An 18281-nucleotide genomic window follows, 5' to 3' on the forward strand; every position below is an offset into this window, starting at 1 on the left:
GTTGCAAATCAATGCATTTAAAATATATTAAAAAAGTTAAATTGAATAATACACTACAATTTCCATGTACTTTAGTATGTTAGTCAACAATCTAAATAAATGCACTTTAAAACATGACAGAAGATTATTAAAACAATGATTTACTTTAAAGTAATACTTTTAATTTGGCATTATTATAAAGCACACTTTTTAAAAGTACTTAAATGTGTTAAGAAACCGTCATGAAAGTGTGTATTTAAGCACACATAATATTAAAAATATTTTTAATATTTAAAATATACTTTTAAGATCTGATGTACACTGCAAGTGCACATTCAATGCAATTAAGCACACATCTTTTTCACATAGGCAGGGATGAAAAGTTTTCTGTCAACAGGACTTTTTTTTTCAGTCAGATTTTTTTCTTCATCAGACAAAGTAAACTGACTGAACAATAAAATATGGCTAATGTCTCCACAGCTGCTACCCAATCCAGTCCAGTGGTAGCACTAACACACTTTGCACACCACACATTTTCAGCAGATGCCGAAACATGTCATGGTTGCAGTTCATAACCCCTTTGAACTTGCAATCGTCGACTGAATCTAAAGGAATTATATGTTTTGTATTGTTTTATATATATATATATATAAATTCAAATATGTAAAAAAGAATAAAAAGGTTCGTTTTTTTAAGCTTATTTTTAAACATATTTTATTTCAATTATTTGTCAAAGAAATATTTCTAAGGACAAAAATTACAAAAACTATAACTGAATAAAAAACAAAACTAATAAAAATGACAAAAACCAACAAAACAAATAAAATTGTAACTAAAAATAAAATGAAAATGGAAAATATAAAAATAAACACTAATTCACAATATTAATAAATTCTACATAAATATATTAGCGATACTAAAATAACACAGCAATGATAGTGATATATAGAATATTCATAATACATTTGTGAGGATTTTGCTGGTGATATAAAAACATTGTGAACATTGCAGTAATTTTAATGCACTTTTTTGTCCATTAAGTTTCCTCAAAATCAAAAGTAAACCCTTGAGAGCATTAGGACAAATCTTACAATTGTTGATTTCCAAGAATCAGCAATTATTCAAAATGTTGATTCACTGGATTGATTCAATGAATCATTTGTGTCACCACAAATGATTCATTGTTCAAAAAAAAAAAGTTCTCAAAACTCATTAAATTTTCAGATGAATTATAAATCATTTTTAAGTACATGCGTACATACAGCCATAAATATATTGAAAATGCATTAAAAGCGTATGTTGAACGCACCATTTTTAATGTTCGTCAACATTAAAGACTATAAAAAACTTATAAAACACCTTTTCCCATATCTTTGAATACACCCCACATATGGTTCCTCATTCCTCTCCACTGGAGTCACGCTTAGTGCTGCTTTAACAGACCCAGTGAAATATTTCAAATAATAAAGGATTATTTTCTCAGACACGCCTAAATGGGTTTATGATATCTTCCCTCATATTTCGTAATAGAGAGTTTATGTAATTAGAAAAATATTGTTCTTGCAATCCAACCCAGAGGCATATCCACAGTTGTTTTCTCAGTTTGTTTTGATCTTCAGTGTGCAGTTAAAAAACCACATCCTCACAGCAGAGAGAGCTACAATCCACCCACACCATCAATTAAAGCACAATGTCACGCTTAAGTGTTAACAGCTTTATAGAAAATTATCTCAAAGATTTTTTTTTTTCGTATAGGGCAACATCCTCCGCTTTGTTTCTATGTTTGTGCAGAAGCGTACGTGAGAAATGCAGATTCTTTCGCATTGAGAAGAGAAGGAGGAGGAGGAGGAAGGGAGTGGGGCTTTCCCAAACCTTTGTGTCTTCCCTTATCCCAGGTCACTGGGGATCCTGGGCAAGGGAAGCAGATAAGATCTGTCATGTTTCTGCATTCATAAAGGCCTGGCAAAGTTACTTTCCTCTCGCCACCCCAAATCAAGCATCAGTGCTGGTTGTCGCTTTATGAGAGAACACCAGGTTATGTGTCACCTGTCTGGCTTCCAATACTACAAATAAAAGAAAGACTGCAATTCATTCACGTGATCTAAACAAGTCTAAGTCTGAAAGAGCCTCAGTTGGGTTTCTTGCCGGACAAGCATAGCTTACACAGTAGTTTTTTAACATTTGCATTGACAGAAGTAAAGAAAGTATATGCCATTTTTGGTCAAATCCAGTACCTTTTCCATTTTTCTACAGATTGTTTTTTCTTATAGTGTACTATAACTTTCCTCACTCAGCATATGAAGAATTCCAATGTTAGACACTAGTGGCTGACTTTATATTTAACAAAGCCCTTATATCATTTTTTGTGCAAGTTAAGCTGGACATCAGGAAAAAAATAAATAATAAAGAAACTTATTATATGACCCATTTAAAGCAATAATGGAAGTTTGATGGAAGTGCAAGGTTACTAGAGAAGCATGAGAAAAGTTCACGGTCAAGTGAGCAGAAGCGTGACCTGCCGAGGATCTCACACTCTGCGAGTGATGTCAGCTCCTAGTATTTCATCTCTCCGTCATGTCCTCTATTGTTTAGCCCCTGCATTTCCATTAATGCTGGGCTTTGGGACTAGATTGGACGCAAGTGGCACGGAAAAGCTTTCGGATGGAAAAAGCCCAAGCCCTGAACTCACATCCTGCTTTTGTTGGGACACTTTTTGTAATGTTGATGATTGTGTAAATATTTGTTCAAAATTTCCTTTGAATTTTTTGAAAAACGTGAGCATCTGCAGCTTTGCAACCAAAGATGGAAGGATGATTCAACAAATAAACAATAGCACCTAACACATTTCCCACCGGTTATTCACACCTTCAAACTACTTACCTTTAATTTCAGATGAAAAAGTGGGGTCCAAACATACAAGACTGCATTGGAATTTTGGGGTTTGGTTTCACCAAAACCAAATTTATTACATAATGATGTCAGTCTTGGTTGAAATATATGAATGATGAACAGTCAATCTGGTCTCCTGGAATGCGTCAGATTGTTTAATGAAAGGCAGCAGAGTAGTTGGCAAACTGTATTTAGACATCTAATGTGTTTCCAGAGCTGTAATAAATCCCATTAAGAATTCCACAGTGATGGTAAATATATTTGTAGTGTTAAATAATGGGTGGTGATCATGGTGTTTCCGTCATGAGTTTGAGAACCTCTGGTCCACCTGAACAAATGCAGTCATGCTCCTGGAATGATCTTTATCAGTTACTGTAGGAACCATTGCTTTGTGCTTATTAGCACGTCAAATAAGCCATTGGCTTTCAAACAATAGGATGCAGTTCACACTGTTCTTGTTGACTTGTTTCACAAAAGTTGCTTAACCCCCTATGGTGTACATAAACATCTCTGGTAATCCCTTTATTTACAACCTACCTATTGTCCAGAGAGGGGCGGTGGGGGGTGCTTTCCCCAAGGGTACAGTCCTAGTATCCAGCGTGAATGTTTACAGCCCCCATTTCTGGTTGTACTTAAATGATTTTGTCTCTGTTTTGTCTTGACAACCAGGTGAACCAAGCCAATCAGTCCAACTCACTGGGCTCTGGGCTGGGGTACCTAGAGCACATCTGCCAACTCATAGAGAAGATCGGACAGCTACAGAAACACAACCTTCGACTACAGAAACAGATCTGTGGCCTGCAGAAGGAAGGCAGAGTGATCAAGACTAAAGAGGTATCAATCACCTGCCAGCATTGTTCTTTATGAGCTTACCTCAAGGGTGTCCAATCCTATTCCTGAGGGCTACTATCCTGCAGAGTTTAGCTCCAGTCTTATTCAAACACACCTGAACCAGCTAATCAAGGTCTTCAGGAGTATTAGAAAATTTTAAGTCAAGTGTGTTTGGGCATGTTACACCTAAACTCTGCAGAGCATTGGCCCTCCAGGAGCAGGTAGCCCTGGCTTACCTGATTCATATACTTGGTCCAGAATAAAAATGTATAGATGAGGTTTTGGAAACACACCGTAATTCTCAATCTGAAATTGATTTAAGGCACTGCTGTAGATCTGGGTCTGAAAGACGATGTCTTGGAATTATGATTTGTTGTGGGTTAAACCCCATATTGACGCCTAGGGCAAGGGATTATTGGTTCATACTGTGTCAGTATAAATCCAGCTGGGTTGAATGGGGTTTAAGGGGTTTTCAAGATGGATAAAAGCGTATTTAACAAATAGTGCTGCTGGGTCCAGCCCTTTTCGACCCGTAAGGGGTATTCGTTTCAAAGAACGTGATGTCTCCTCACATGGATTTCATATGTTTTTATGTCCCATGTTGACATTATTCAGGACAAAAGTCTTTTCCTGTGTCTTTTTTTGATGGGTCATTGAGAGAAGCTCACTCAGGCATGAAATCATTTTGTTTAAACTAAAAATGTTTTAAAATGGTAATCAGAAAGGATTATGTCATTTAGCAGGTATTTACTGCAAAATGGCAAAATGAGAAGGAATTCTGGTAAATCATAAAGTTGTTCAAATTCAATTGAGTTAACAATGTGTAACCCATAAAAATCTGAACTCAGCACTAAGTGTTTGTTTTCCCATCTCAGTACAAGATGGTGCATCTGGCTTGAATGTTATCAGCCCAAAACCACAGGAAAAATATCAACACCTTTTACAATGTTTTGTGAAGTCATGGGTGTTTTTCTAACATGTCGGTCTTTGTTTTTCCCTGTGGATTTGTACCTCTCCAAAATTAGTAACATAGTTCCAAAATGACCAGGAAGGGAACTTGTCTTTGTTGAAAGTGGATACAGACTAGGAAAGTGGAAACCCACTGCAAATGCACCCAAATTTATTTGTAACATTTATTTATTTAGTTAAAGTTAAGTATTATCATATAAATTCAGTATGAAAAAATTGTTCTTTTAAGAAATGCTCAATGAAAGGTTCTTTGGAACCCCAAAATGGTTCTTTATGGCATTACTGCAAAAACTCCTTTTTGGAACCTTTATTTCTTACGTAATTTTTGGAACCTATATTTTATGTAATGTAGCCTCCCCGTTGCCTGTCTTCTACCCCAGTTTTCCCACCGCTCTAGTCCTTTACATACTGACTAAAGGCTGTGACATTATATTGTGTAGACATCTTCCTGACCTCTGGATGCTGTGCTGTTGAATGAGAACAGTTTTGTTCATGGTCATCTCTAAACTGGCTCTGTCAGTTCGGGCCCTGGGGCCGGAAAAGTCTTCCACGGTCACAGTGAGTGAGCTCAGTGGGGGCCTGCACTTCAAAGTCATCAAAGAAAGCAAAAGAGAAAGAGAGGCAAAAGAAAGGATAACATTTTAAAAAGGTTCCAAACATGCTTATATGTTTGCCTTAGATTTAGGTTCTGAATAAGAACTGATTCCATTCATTTAAAATACTGGAAGTGAATGATTCTCCCAACATTCAATTCTATGCAATCATGACAGTAAAGACAATAAATGGACAAGACAACTTTATATTGTGTTGTTCCCACTGGACACACACAGCAAATATACAGCATGACCAGTGTAGAGTGATTCATGAATGAATGACTCTTATGAACCAGATTTTTAAAATGAATTGGTCAAAAAGACTAAAAGATCCAACACAGTCTCACGACAGTGCATTACCATTTTGTTTTGTTCCAGATTCATATGAATTTGTAGGTTTCTGTACCGTCTGCTTTCTACCTCTCGGGGAGCTTCATACAAAGTTTTCATACAAATCATAAATTTTTGTACTTTTAAAATAGCTTTGTTTTCTTATGAGTTCAGGTAGATAAAATCTCGTCAGGCTGATAAAGTCTTAAACTGAATTATCTCTTTGAATCACTCAGTTCATTAAGGAGCCAAAAAAATTAATAAAAAAAGATCAGTGGATCCAGAATGTTGAATCCTTTATTCTTTATAATTCCAAAAACAGAAAAATTGTGAAACACATGAATAGTCTGCAGACCACCCTTCTTGAACTCCCTGGGTCTTAGATTCTATGGGCTGTGTGTGTGTGTCTTTGGAGAAAAAGCAACAGGCAGCAACATGCTGTTACACACATCAAAAGGCAGGGGAACTCCTGAAACGTGCCCCAGTCTCCACTATAATGGACCAAGCTGTCTCACCAGTCTCCTCCCTGGCTGTTTTACCCACCCGCCCCCAAACCCTCACAGCATGCTTTCATCTGTACTCATAAAAAGCATTCAGAACTCAGACAATATGCAATTACCACCATTGTAGTGTCCTCTGTCTCTCTTGTTAGTTCTACACCTGGATCTCCTCCGTTATCAGCCATGACCGATCTGAAGAACTGATATGCTCCATCACAGTACAGCATATTGAAGCATCTGGTGTTTTGGTTTATGGGACATTTAAAGCAAATTCTTTTATCTTCAGTCCATGTGCTTTCTTTTCAAATACATCAAGACTCTTTATGATGCAGAGATACTTTCCAAGGAATTGGTGTTCAGATCTGCTCTGAGTTGCAACAACAACATAAAATCCTCAACAAACATCTGCCATGGCATCATTACCTCATCGGTCAGATAGCGTTTACCATGCAAATACTAATGTGATGGAACTAAGAGGATAATCTTGGATAAACAGAGATTTGGGAAGCGTCTTACCACTCTGACTGACTAGAAACACCGCCATGTTATTTTCAGAGGTTGAGAAATGGATCTTGTGTTTGTTTGTTTGTTTTTTTTCTCTAAAAATAAAAGGCTCTTATGCATTTTAGTACACAGTATTCAAAATATAAGTCATATCTACTACATTTGGTTGGGAGGCAAATGTGTAACAACAATAAGAATAATTGGTGGAAATGACACTAGCAGATTTCAGCTGTTTAGGTGGTCCAAGTGATGATGTGTGATACATGAGGAAAATGCTTAAAATAGTGTCCCAGATAAAGACATTTCCCACTGGAAAAGCAATTCAGGGTCATTTTGATTTTGTCTCATGATTGCAACTGTTGAGAGTTAAATGTTCCCCATAGGAATGAAAAATCACAAGCGAGATGTCTTTATTATTTGAATTGTTTCTTCTAGACAACAATAGAATTAAATAGTGAGCAAATGAAGACCCTTGCTTCTCAATATGAACTCAGCCATTCTCATCAAATTCATTTATGACCAAATTATCTGAGCTGCTATCTGCTTTATAGTTTTTATAGCTCTGTGCATGGAATGTGTGAGGAAGCCATTTTAATCGTATCTCTTTTTTTCTTTCTTATTAGCTATTTTAATGTCTAAATAAAGTATGACTGATATGTTTATACAGTTATACTTTATATCACAGCTAGATGTATTATTTCATGTAAGATAAAGAAAGGATCAGATAACGTGGGATTAGAAATGTACCCTATTTTTCAATAAACATTTATGAAGTAGCAAGGCGTCCCAAAAATATTTAAAAACTAGTGTGAAATAAATTTTATTCAAATAGTTTTTGTCACTGAATGCATGTGTTTGAGGGCTTCAGTAATTTTTCACTTGCATAAATCTGAACCATTTGTCTATTCTATGGGCCAAGTATGTGCTATCATCCTTGACCCATGGGTGTGAATATCCACAAATTGAATTTAGATTTCATAAAGTGAACTATTTTAAGTGTTCTTCTTTCCCAAATGACCACACTTAACTTTTTGGAGCATTTCATCTATACAAAACATAAAGCTTTACAAATCCATGTGTAATTTTACAATGTAGGCCTATCTGTGCATACCTTCATAAAACAGATCAATAATAAAGTGAATAAATAAAATTGCCTCAGTTTTATGAGACAAACTCTCAATTCCAACTCTCTTTTTCAGGACTTTTTTATGCAGCACTGTAGCTGTGGAGCAGCCAACTTGGCCTTCCAAGAGCTCAAGAGACACTTTCGCAGTGACCACTACAGCCTGACGGCATCAAGCAGCACACTGTCTGACCTCAGCACAATCCCTGAGGTCACACGTATCCCCCTCAGGGCAGCCATGAGAGGTCAGTGTGCAAACACACCTGCGGTCATACACTGAGGGCTAAGATTAATGTGTTTACACTGGCTAGACCTACTATTGAAAAAGACTAATGTTTGTAAGGCATGGAGCAGGCTTATCTGTGCCTAAATAGTAATCTGATAACAGAATGAATTATATAAACACATAATTAAACCAGAAAATGAATTCAAGTTCAAGACAAACTTTGAATGTTGGTTTGAAAAAGCCATGCCTGAAAGTTCAAAAATGTTTTCAAGTTGGAAAATTATATAAGACAGACAGACAGACAGACAGACAGACAGATAGATAGATAGATAGATAGATAGATAGATTAACCTCTTGAGTGTCCCCTGTACAAACACGTAGCACTTAGACATGTTTATCCTGGTTGCTTTTCTTCCATCTCATGTTCCATCAGGTAGGTGGGCAACCAAACATTAGTCTCTGGAGAAATGGGAAATGAATATGTTAGCGATAGGTGGAATTTCTGGAATTCCATATAGAGAGAACAAACATATTCCAGGGATTTTTGGTGGGCTGGAAAACAGAGCTAATTTATTTTTTAGTGTGTGCACACACCCTTCAGGGGGTCTAGAGTTTAGTCATAGATCACACATAGTTATTTCCTCATAATAGCATGTTTTCATGATAATCAAACTTTGGATCTTGGACAGAGGGTGACATGGGCTGCCAACCTGCTCTTCCTGTTTGGAGGAGGGGTCTGAATCGGAGGAGCTACACAGAGGGAGAGGCAAAGTACCTGAGTGACAGCGCTGAGGTCCTCTCTGCTCCGCACAGACGGGTGAGTCAGTCAAATATCAACTCACTGACTCAATCTGACAAACACTCATCTTTCAACACTCAGGGGAAGCCAGATTATAGCCAGTGTTTGGTCAAGCCTCTCTCTCTCATGCATCCGTTTACTTATTATATTATTCTAGATTGTGGTAGTTGAGTCAAATGAAAATGAAAATGAAGCTGTCAGGGATGGAAGTAGAGCCTGTTGAAACGGTTAGTCACATTATTATTAATTACTGCTGACAAAACATTCCACTGGACAATGAAACTCCAAACTTTGCATAAATAATAATAATAGAAAATAATAAAAATGCATTGACTAAAGTCCACTGGTATTATGAATGGCTTTCATGTGTATCGCACTATTAGTGGTATACAAACATCAGCTGTGGTTGCCAGAACTTAAAAATATGGTAGCAACATTCAAATTTTACAGATTGAACTTTAATTTACAGTGCATATAAGGTATATATTCATTAACTGGCACAATGTTAATAGACCAAAGTACAAAGTCTGTTTTGTATATATATATATGTAAGGCCTCCGCGAAGTGCATTTAAAATCCTTTAATGCACGGCAAGCCGTTGATTATCCCGCTTATTCCATGGTCATTTGCCAACATTGACAACTTAAAGCTGTTTATGATGTTAGCAGCGCAATATTTAACCGGAAGGGTAAAAAATTACGGTAATTTTCGTCAGTTTAGTCGGTTACGGCTTGTTAGCTCTAGCATTCTGCCCACTTTAAATCAGATACAGAGATTAAATAGTGCGACTACATTTATTTGAATGAATTATAGCATTTATTTGAATGAATTATTGATCGAGAGAGAGATGACAGTTGTGTGTGTGAATTACCTGCATCTGTGCGTCTCTCTCTACAAATAAGGAAGCTGTTTACTTTGATTTTACATCCTTGCTGAGGAAGATAATGTAGCGATCTAGTATCTATGCTATTTTATTAATAAAAGTCGTGGGGCAGCACCGACAATAAGTTTCTGTGTGTGCACAGCGTGATCTGCAATCTCCGGCCTCTCTCCCTCTCACTGTGTTTCTGTGCGAGTGCCACGTAAGTGTGTGTGTGTGCATCAATTAAAGCAGCGCACATTAAAGGGATAGTTCACCCAAAAATGAAAATTTGATGTTTATCTGCTTACCCCCAGGGCATCCAAGATGTAGGTGACTTTGTTTCTTCAGTAGAACACAAACGAATATTCAGCTACTGTTTTGTTATTAGTTTAAGTATTTGCTATTGACTGTTCAAATGCGGAGTTTTGCACATCGTGTGTGTGTGTGTGTGTGTGTGTGTGTGCGCGCGAGTTTTGACAGAGTAACTTTGTGTGTCGCAGTTGAGTGAGAACTATACATGGGGAAGAGTGAAGGAACTGGTGAAGAAGACCAAACTGAGGAACCAGAGCCGGCTGGGACTGTCTTCAGGCTCCCTGAAGAGATCATGTCCACAGCTTTACCGGTACTCCATCCATCTTTTCATAATCATTCAGGAGTTTCAGATCATTAGCACTCAAAACAACAGTCAGATTTGATCTTCCTCTGAAGGCTCACTGAATGTTATTTTATAAATAAGTAGAATATTTATTTATTATTTTTAAAAGTCAAATCGACATATTATTTCACAGACGATTAGTTTCGATATTAAAAATGAATCAGAATGGAAATGTTTTGAAGCTTCAGCACACTGCCCTAGAGTTGTGTTGTTCCCATGGGAGCACTATACAGTAACTTCTGGGAAGCCATATCACTAACACAAGTACTACTAATGGCTTCGTTCTTTTGATGTTATGACCCACTATGTGTCCATGTGATGCAAGATAAGACTCTCATCACAACCGCACGCTGTAACGCTAAACTGCTGGGCGTCCTAATCTCGCCTGTGCGCTGCCTCCTCTTAAATACCTCAGCACTGGGCTCATGTGGTTGTCGGTGACTAGCACCGCATTGTATGAATGAGCAGAAAGCAGAACACCGATTAGGTATTGGATCTCATTCAGTCCAATATAATTTTAGGATTTTTCATATACTATTAGTATTTATTAATTTTGGAATATTTTATTTTATATATATATTATATATTTTAGTTTAAGTTTTAGTAATTAGTAATTTTGTTATGTTCTTTTATCATTTTTATTACCCCCCCCATTAGCTTTAATGTATTGGTAACACTTTACAATATGGTGTCATTTTGTTAAACATTAATTAACTATGTTAGTTAAAAAGAACTAACAATAAACAATACTTCTACAGCATTTATTAATTGTAGCTAATGTTCATCTCAGCATTTACTAATACATTTTTTAAGATCAAAAGTTTTATGTTAACATTAGTTAATGCACTATGAACATGAACATTATTATTAACTGACATTAATAAAGGTTAATAACTGCTGCATATCATTTTGCTCAATGTTAGTTAATGCATTAACACATTTTTAGTTTGTTATCTTCTTTTATCATTTTTATTGCCCCCCCCATTAGCTTTAATGTATTGGTAACACTTTACAATATGGTGTCATTTTGTTAAACATTAATTAACTACGTTAGTTAAAAAGAACTAACAATAAACAATACTTCTACAGCATTTATTAATTGTAGCTAATGTTCATCTCAGCATTTACTAATACATTTTTTAAGATCAAAAGTTTTATGTTAACATTAGTTAATGCACTATGAACATGAACATTATTATTAACTGACATTAATAAAGGTTAATAACTGCTGCATATCATTTTGCTCAATGTTAGTTAATGCATTAACACATTTTTAGCAAATTAGCCATTATTGTAAAATATTGCCAGTTTATTTTTTTTTTTCAGTTTTAGTTTTAGTCATTTTACTACTTCAACTTATTTTATTCCATTTAGTTGGCAAGACAACATTTCTAATTTACGTTTAATTGTTTAAACTGAATTTTAAGTAACGTAAATGAATTTTTATAGTTCTAGTTAATAACAACAAAATAAGAAAGCCCATATCATGGGTTTTGTGGACGTCACTACTTGATGTTAGAACAGCTATACTACACTTTTTCACAGTACATCAGTTTATACTATGACACTGTTCAGTTGTTTATTCTGTTTGGTTGAAAAGGCTAGAAAGGGCTAGAGACTAGTTCCAGGTTTGCTGAGTGAACTGCAACATCAGCTCCACATTCTTTCTGAACTAATAACAGATACTTCATCTGTGAGATAGGGAAGAGCATTTTAGGGACAGACTCTTGAAAAATGTCTTTTCTCTCAATAAAAAACAACTTGAACCTCAACCTGTTCTACCAGTGAGCTGTGATCCTACACACATGTTGGCACAGACTCAGATGAATAGTTCAGGGCTGCAGTGTCAGGTCGGAGGTATGCTGGTGGGAGTAAGCGAATTCCCCATGTATTTCACTCATTAGATGAGATATGGGAGCTATGCTGAACGCGCTCTCCTCCTGAGAGCAGATCTTTTCTGAAGAATATATCCATACGGATCGGTGATTCATACAATATGCTGAACTTTAAGAGACAGTATTTGCTCCGTGTCTCTGTTTTCTTATACCGTAATAATCAGCTTGTTACGTAAGTGCAGTGCAATTTGAAAAATTACGTCACACTGTCTTCCATTAGTTCAGCCAAACTTAATGGGGCATTAACATTCTCATTGGTGATATCTGGAAAAGGTTATGTAATACATGTTTAACTTTTTTTTTTAAAGTAGTGCCCCAATATTTAGCATGATACAGAAAGCATGCTTGAAATCCACACCTAAATTACACTATACATTTGTTCACTGCTACTAAGATTGCTAAAATGGTGTCTGTCTTCCTCACAGCCCAGATTTGATGTCAGCAGAACGGCCCAGGACAAACAGAAACTCCATGATCGCTCTGGGCCATCAGAAACTGGACTATCTGTGGCCACAGTAGTATTAAACAGGTAGGCCGAAAAATACATCTTCTGCCACTTCCTAGTGCATTAACTATAGAAATGAAGACTTATATTTGAATAATTGCATGCTTGACTAGTTAAGTAAATGAACCAAAAATATCCTGAATGCACTGCAAAAGTCACTTTTGTAAGATGCCAGCAGCAAATTTAGAGAAAAGTGATATCATGTACATTTCATTAAAATTTTAATGGCAATTATTAAAAAAAATTATGATTTAACCTAAGGAATATTTCACCCAAAAATGAAAATTCTGAATTTTCCTACCCGCCTGGCATTCCAAACCCATAAGACTATACCATCTTCAGAACACAAATGAAGATATTTTTTAAATTCTGTCATAATTTTTGTCCACTTTTGAAGGCCATGCATCAGAAAGTACAAAAAGAGATGGTAAAAGTAATCCATATAAATCAAGCAGTGTAATCCAAGTCTTCTGAGGTTAGACAATCGCTTTATATTATGAACAGATGTAAATTAGGCTTTTATTCACATATAAACATTGATCTATGCACATATAAGAGCACATCAAATATGGTAAACAGAAGCTCAAGGGTGTTTGCTTGGCGCGTGAGAACAAACCTAAATGGTTTGATGAGAGAATATTAAAAACATTTTGATTTGTGTTCCGAAGATGAACAAAAGTCTTATTAATAATGACAGAATTTGAAAATTCCCACCAGTAGTCCAAAGAATTTCTGAGATATAGCATCGTTCCCTGTTTGTAGATGGCATTGTTGACTTTAATGATCTGCTACTGAAAAAAAAAATAAGTTGGATAATTCTTTAGATACTGGTTTTTGACTTGGTCAGAAGAGTTTCCTCTTTTGTAGTGATTAAAGAGTAGTGATTAAAAGTTACCAAAAGGAACCTAAAGATCCAAGTTGGAACCCCCTAAGCTGCTCAAGGTGCTATTCAGACACCTTTAATCGGTGAGCCAAATTTCATAACGTCTTACCATATAGGGTTATATATGGGTCGTCATTGACTCCAATGGAAGGATATGAAGAGGTCAGAACAGAAACGATATAAAACAGAAACAACAAAGCATTCAGTGCTTGGTCCCCACTGATGTCCAGGGTTTGTGTTCCAGGTCAGTTGTTATTTTAGCACTGTTTGGACAGTATGGCTCTATCTCTCAGCAGTGTTGTTTCAGTACAACTGATATCATGCACACAGTGAATGAGCAGTATGTTAACTCTTTCGGCTTTTGTTTTCTCATCAGACATTGAGTAGATGGACTGCGATGGGGCAGCTTTTCCAAAAAGCAAAGGACAAAGTGGTGGTTTTTGCAATTTGCAGATGGTTTTTCCAGACTGAGGAACAAGATGGGAGAGAAATTCACAATAAAACAATGAACGGGATTTGAATAACGATAGAAAAAAGTTGGTGTCATGTGTATATAATACTAAGAGAGATGTTTATATGTTGATGAAAGTGTTAAGTTGACCTGTTGATGGAGCTTGTTTGTGTGTCATGACATTCCTATAAATGTCATTAATTCAGATAAAGCACTCATTAGATTTGTCAGCTAATGAGGTACTATTAAAGACGATATATACATGGAAAAATGATTTACAGAATGTGATCAGACAAAGGGAATTACAGTAAATCCTTATGTATAGTCTAATGTAAATTTCTGCCAGGACAATTTACCAGACACTGTCCTATTTGTAAAATACTTGAAATACATCCAAATGATAACAAATGTTGAACATGCATGCTGTAACTTTATATAGATCATTTTGTACCACTATTATAAGAACTGCCATGTGTAAGTGTGTATATACAGACAGAACAAATATGCATGTATCCATGAAGCATGGATCGTATGTGCATATGAGAGTGTATAAGAGGCGCTCCCACGTCTGAATTCCTCTATCTACAGACATATATATCACTGTGATGATGGGGCTTATGATAACATGTAAATGACTTATGGCAGTTCTGTTCGCAGCTCACCTGTCTGATGTTATATAATGTGTGTGACCTTTCTTTTCCCTAAAAGTTAAGCAATGCCCAGAGTGTGAACCTGAAATATCATCCTTAAATATGAATTAAAAAATGTCCTACGTGCCTGCCAAATATCAGCCCAAAGTCATAAACGCTGTTATGAATAAAAGGCAGTATAAAATGGTCATAACACTTTACTAAACTTATAAGTGGACCTCAGGGAGAACGCGCAAATAAAAAAAAAAGTTATGAATTGACCCTTTTGAATTAATAAGGTGTTTAATTCAGGCTATTACTAATAAACACTACAGTTAATCCACAGTGAAAACAGTCAGATCTCCTGGACAACATTAAGTTAAGCTCAGAAAGTGAGCACCGTGGCATTTGTCAAGTGTTTAACTGTCTTTGTTGACAGCTGAGTGAGTGAGGTACTAAAATACTGATGTCTAGATAAAGTCTGTTTTTGCAGACCACTTGCAGCCTTCCGTGTGAAAGATGGAACATCAGTTTTCTAATTAAACTTCTGTAACACAATATTGTTCTGGCCAGGAAAGTGTATTAAAACACAAAGTAGCTTCCAGCACTGTCTTTTGATGTACGCTTGACTTATCGTTTCATAGTCACTGTACTGAGTAATGGCGTTAAACCGTGTGTAAAAATGAATGAGAGCTGAAGTATGGCAGATTTTTTTGTCTGTTAGGGACAGAAGACAAGACAAAGAGATTTTGCACTTATCTTGTGCTGTAATGGACCAAATGGACGGAATAATTCAATATGCATATTGCATTGTTATTCAAATGTATTTTTAATAAATATGATATTTCTAAATAACATCGGATGGTTTGAATGTGTCTTTCATCATGTACTGATTCATGAACTGTTCTCCCAAGAAACTGAAATGTAGTTTTTCCTTCCCATTAGTTTTGCTAGTGATCGCAAAGTTTCTCGGGGGGACGCAATACTTTTGCAAGAGAACTCAAAAGCATTGAAATATGATTTTTCCTTCCATCTCAGTATTTTTTTTAATCACCATGTTCCCTCGGGGGCTCCATAGATTTTGAACTAAAAAAGGTAATATTTTGTCAAATTCATGTCGAGATACAATTCACAAAAGATAAAAATGTAAATCGACTTACAGCATAATGTAAGGACACCTTTCAGTGCATGATAGTTAATATTTAGTCTATAGGATAAGTATCTAAAGGATCAAGTGAGAAAACATGAGTCCAGGTCACGAGGTCATTGGGAGTTGACAGAATGACAGAAAATATATATGCATTACCCTCAGCATGAAGTATCTCAGGTTTCTCTCACTTAACACAGAGTTCAAGAAGTTGCTGCACAAACAGAACAGCTTTAAATAAATGGTTTACATGTGATTATAAATGTGAACAATAGATGTACATTTTTAGCACATGTGGGACTTAAGGAGTCATAGACTTTATAGGTGTACTCCAAACTCATAAAATGTATTATAAAATCTAATGAGGTCATTGGGAGTTGACAGAATGACAGCAAATATAAGCATTACCCTCAGCATGAAGTATATCAGGTTTCTCTCACTTAACACAGAGTTCAAGAAGTTGCTGCACAAACAGAACAGCTTTAAATAAATGGTTTACATGTGATTATAAATGTGAACAATAGATGTACATTTTTAGCACATGTGGGACTTAAGGAGTCATAGACTTTATAGGTGTACTCCAAACTCATAAAATGTATTATAAAATCTAAACACTTGAGAGTCAAGCTGTTTATCAGCATGGCAAAGCTGAGCACACTTGATATCAGTGCCTCTGCCTGCTAGGCAACGGTAATGCATGAGCTAGACCATATTACTAATGCCACGTTTTCATAACCCTACGTTTTTAATTTCTAACCAGGGATAGAACAAATTGCAGTAACAATAGTATGATAGCACATTTAATTGAATTATTAACAGAAGTACAGATGTCTATGGAGCATTCTATGCGAGCTGAGTGGCTTGTTGAACACTGGAGAAATATGAACTCGTTTTATACCCTCAGAGGATCAGGAGGGCCGGTGTACTGTAGCTACACACATTCCAGCAACTCCAACACAATGGAGTCATAAAATATGTCATAGAGGCCCACCCTCTGCTTCTACAGATACCACAGGCCAGAAACAGACCAACAACTCTGTGAAATATATATAGTTGGATGTGTGCCAGTGATTGATGATTTACAGGAACACTCCAGTGCTCCAGTGAGACAACACCAGCATATGCGTTCATTTTTTTGAGTGTATTTCTTAATACAGAGCACATTTGTACATTTAAAATATATTAACTTGAAATGTAATATTGAATAATACATAAAAATACATGCACTTCTTTAAAGCATGACAAAAGTTGACAGAAAGTATGACAAAAGAGCATGCCAAAAAACATGATTTAAAATGTACTTAAAAGTAAAACTTTTAATTTGACAAAGCGCACTTTAAAAAGTGTACTTAAGTGTGGTAAGAAACAGTGATGAAAGTGTACTTTAAGTACTCCAAAAGAAAGTCCAAAAGTAAGTCCAATCCCGTACAAACATGTTTGTGGATTTTGATATGAGACAACAACAGGGGAGGGACTTTTTCACTGCGTTATTATGGATTATGGACGCGTATTTTGGCCAGAAGCGGTTTTAAGTTAAAACACCTTAATAATGGATTTGTTTCTCATAAACACGGAGCTTTTTACATCACAAGACGATAACTGATGGACTGGAGTCTTGTGGAATATTGTGATGTTTTTATCAGCTGTTTGGACTCTCATTCTGACGGCACCCATTCATTGCAGAGGATCCATTGGTGAGCAAGTTGCTGTTCCCATGAACAAACAAAATCATCTACATGTTGGATGGTGTCAGTCTTGTGTTCCTGTGCCTTGTGTTTCCCTCCCTCTTATGCCCATTTTTGGTCTTCCTGTTCCTGTCCTCATTATGTTTATTTGGTTCCAGCTCTGTCTGATTAATTATATCATTTGCCCCTAGCATTTAAACCCTGTGTTTCCCTGAGTCTGTGTCAGCTGTTACAGTATATGTCTTCCTTGAGTTCCTGTGATTACCCCGTTGCTTGTGCCATTAAATTCCATGTTGAAGTATTCTCCTGTGTCTCCTCGTTCCTTCCTCCCAGTGAAACGTGACAGATGGTCTGAGGGTGAGTACATTTTCTTTTTTTTGTTTTTTAGAAAGTCAATTTTTGGATGAACTATTTATTTAATATTTTATTAAATCTAGTCATAATTGTGGTGCCTTATGAAATGCTTAAAAGTAATACAATTAATTATCATAATCACACTATCTAAATGCCATAATGTAATTTGTAACACCATAATTATCAGATTAGATTTGCCGATTCAAATATAGAGAAAAAAAAAAATGAAAATGTTCACACTATAAAATTAAACCCATAACACTGCAGTCAAATTTCCTTTTAGTGCTTTAAAGGAGGTGGATGTTTGCCCATCCAGGGCACACGGCACAGCTTTTCATATATGTCCTGAGAATCCATTCCTCCTGTGCAGGAGATTGTGATTCACTAATTGAGCAGAACTGAGTCACATACTGTGATTAATACACTACTGATTGGCAGAATGCTAGAAAGAGGACCTACTTGATGCATTGCT

At 36.1% G+C, this 18281-nt stretch overlaps 1 protein-coding gene and 1 long non-coding RNA gene across 2 annotated transcripts in view; one reads left to right on the top strand and one right to left on the bottom strand.

Moving 5' to 3' along the window:
• Positions 1 to 14960, top strand: part of LOC107708411 (uncharacterized) — a 28651-nt gene extending 13691 nt beyond the window's left edge. Inside the window, exons 3-8 of the mRNA XM_016512626.1 lie at positions 3538 to 3702; positions 7795 to 7963; positions 8634 to 8761; positions 10106 to 10227; positions 12581 to 12684; positions 13920 to 14960. Of these exons, the coding sequence (XP_016368112.1) occupies positions 3538 to 3702; positions 7795 to 7963; positions 8634 to 8761; positions 10106 to 10227; positions 12581 to 12674 (678 nt within the window). The 3' untranslated portion in view covers positions 12675 to 12684; positions 13920 to 14960. The remainder of the gene's footprint in view (positions 1 to 3537; positions 3703 to 7794; positions 7964 to 8633; positions 8762 to 10105; positions 10228 to 12580; positions 12685 to 13919) is intronic.
• On the bottom strand, positions 3717 to 15027 carry LOC107708412 (uncharacterized). Its single transcript, XR_001636356.1, has 3 exons — positions 14954 to 15027; positions 6153 to 6158; positions 3717 to 3727 (listed from the first exon to the last, which is right to left on the bottom strand). It is a non-coding gene; the product is annotated as an uncharacterized LOC107708412 (long non-coding RNA).
• Positions 15028 to 18281: the final 3254 nt, after the last annotated feature.

Source organism: Sinocyclocheilus rhinocerous, unplaced genomic scaffold, assembly GCF_001515625.1.
Source record: "Sinocyclocheilus rhinocerous isolate Xijiao unplaced genomic scaffold, SAMN03320098_v1.1 scaffold295, whole genome shotgun sequence".
NCBI lineage: Eukaryota > Metazoa > Chordata > Actinopteri > Cypriniformes > Cyprinidae > Sinocyclocheilus > Sinocyclocheilus rhinocerous.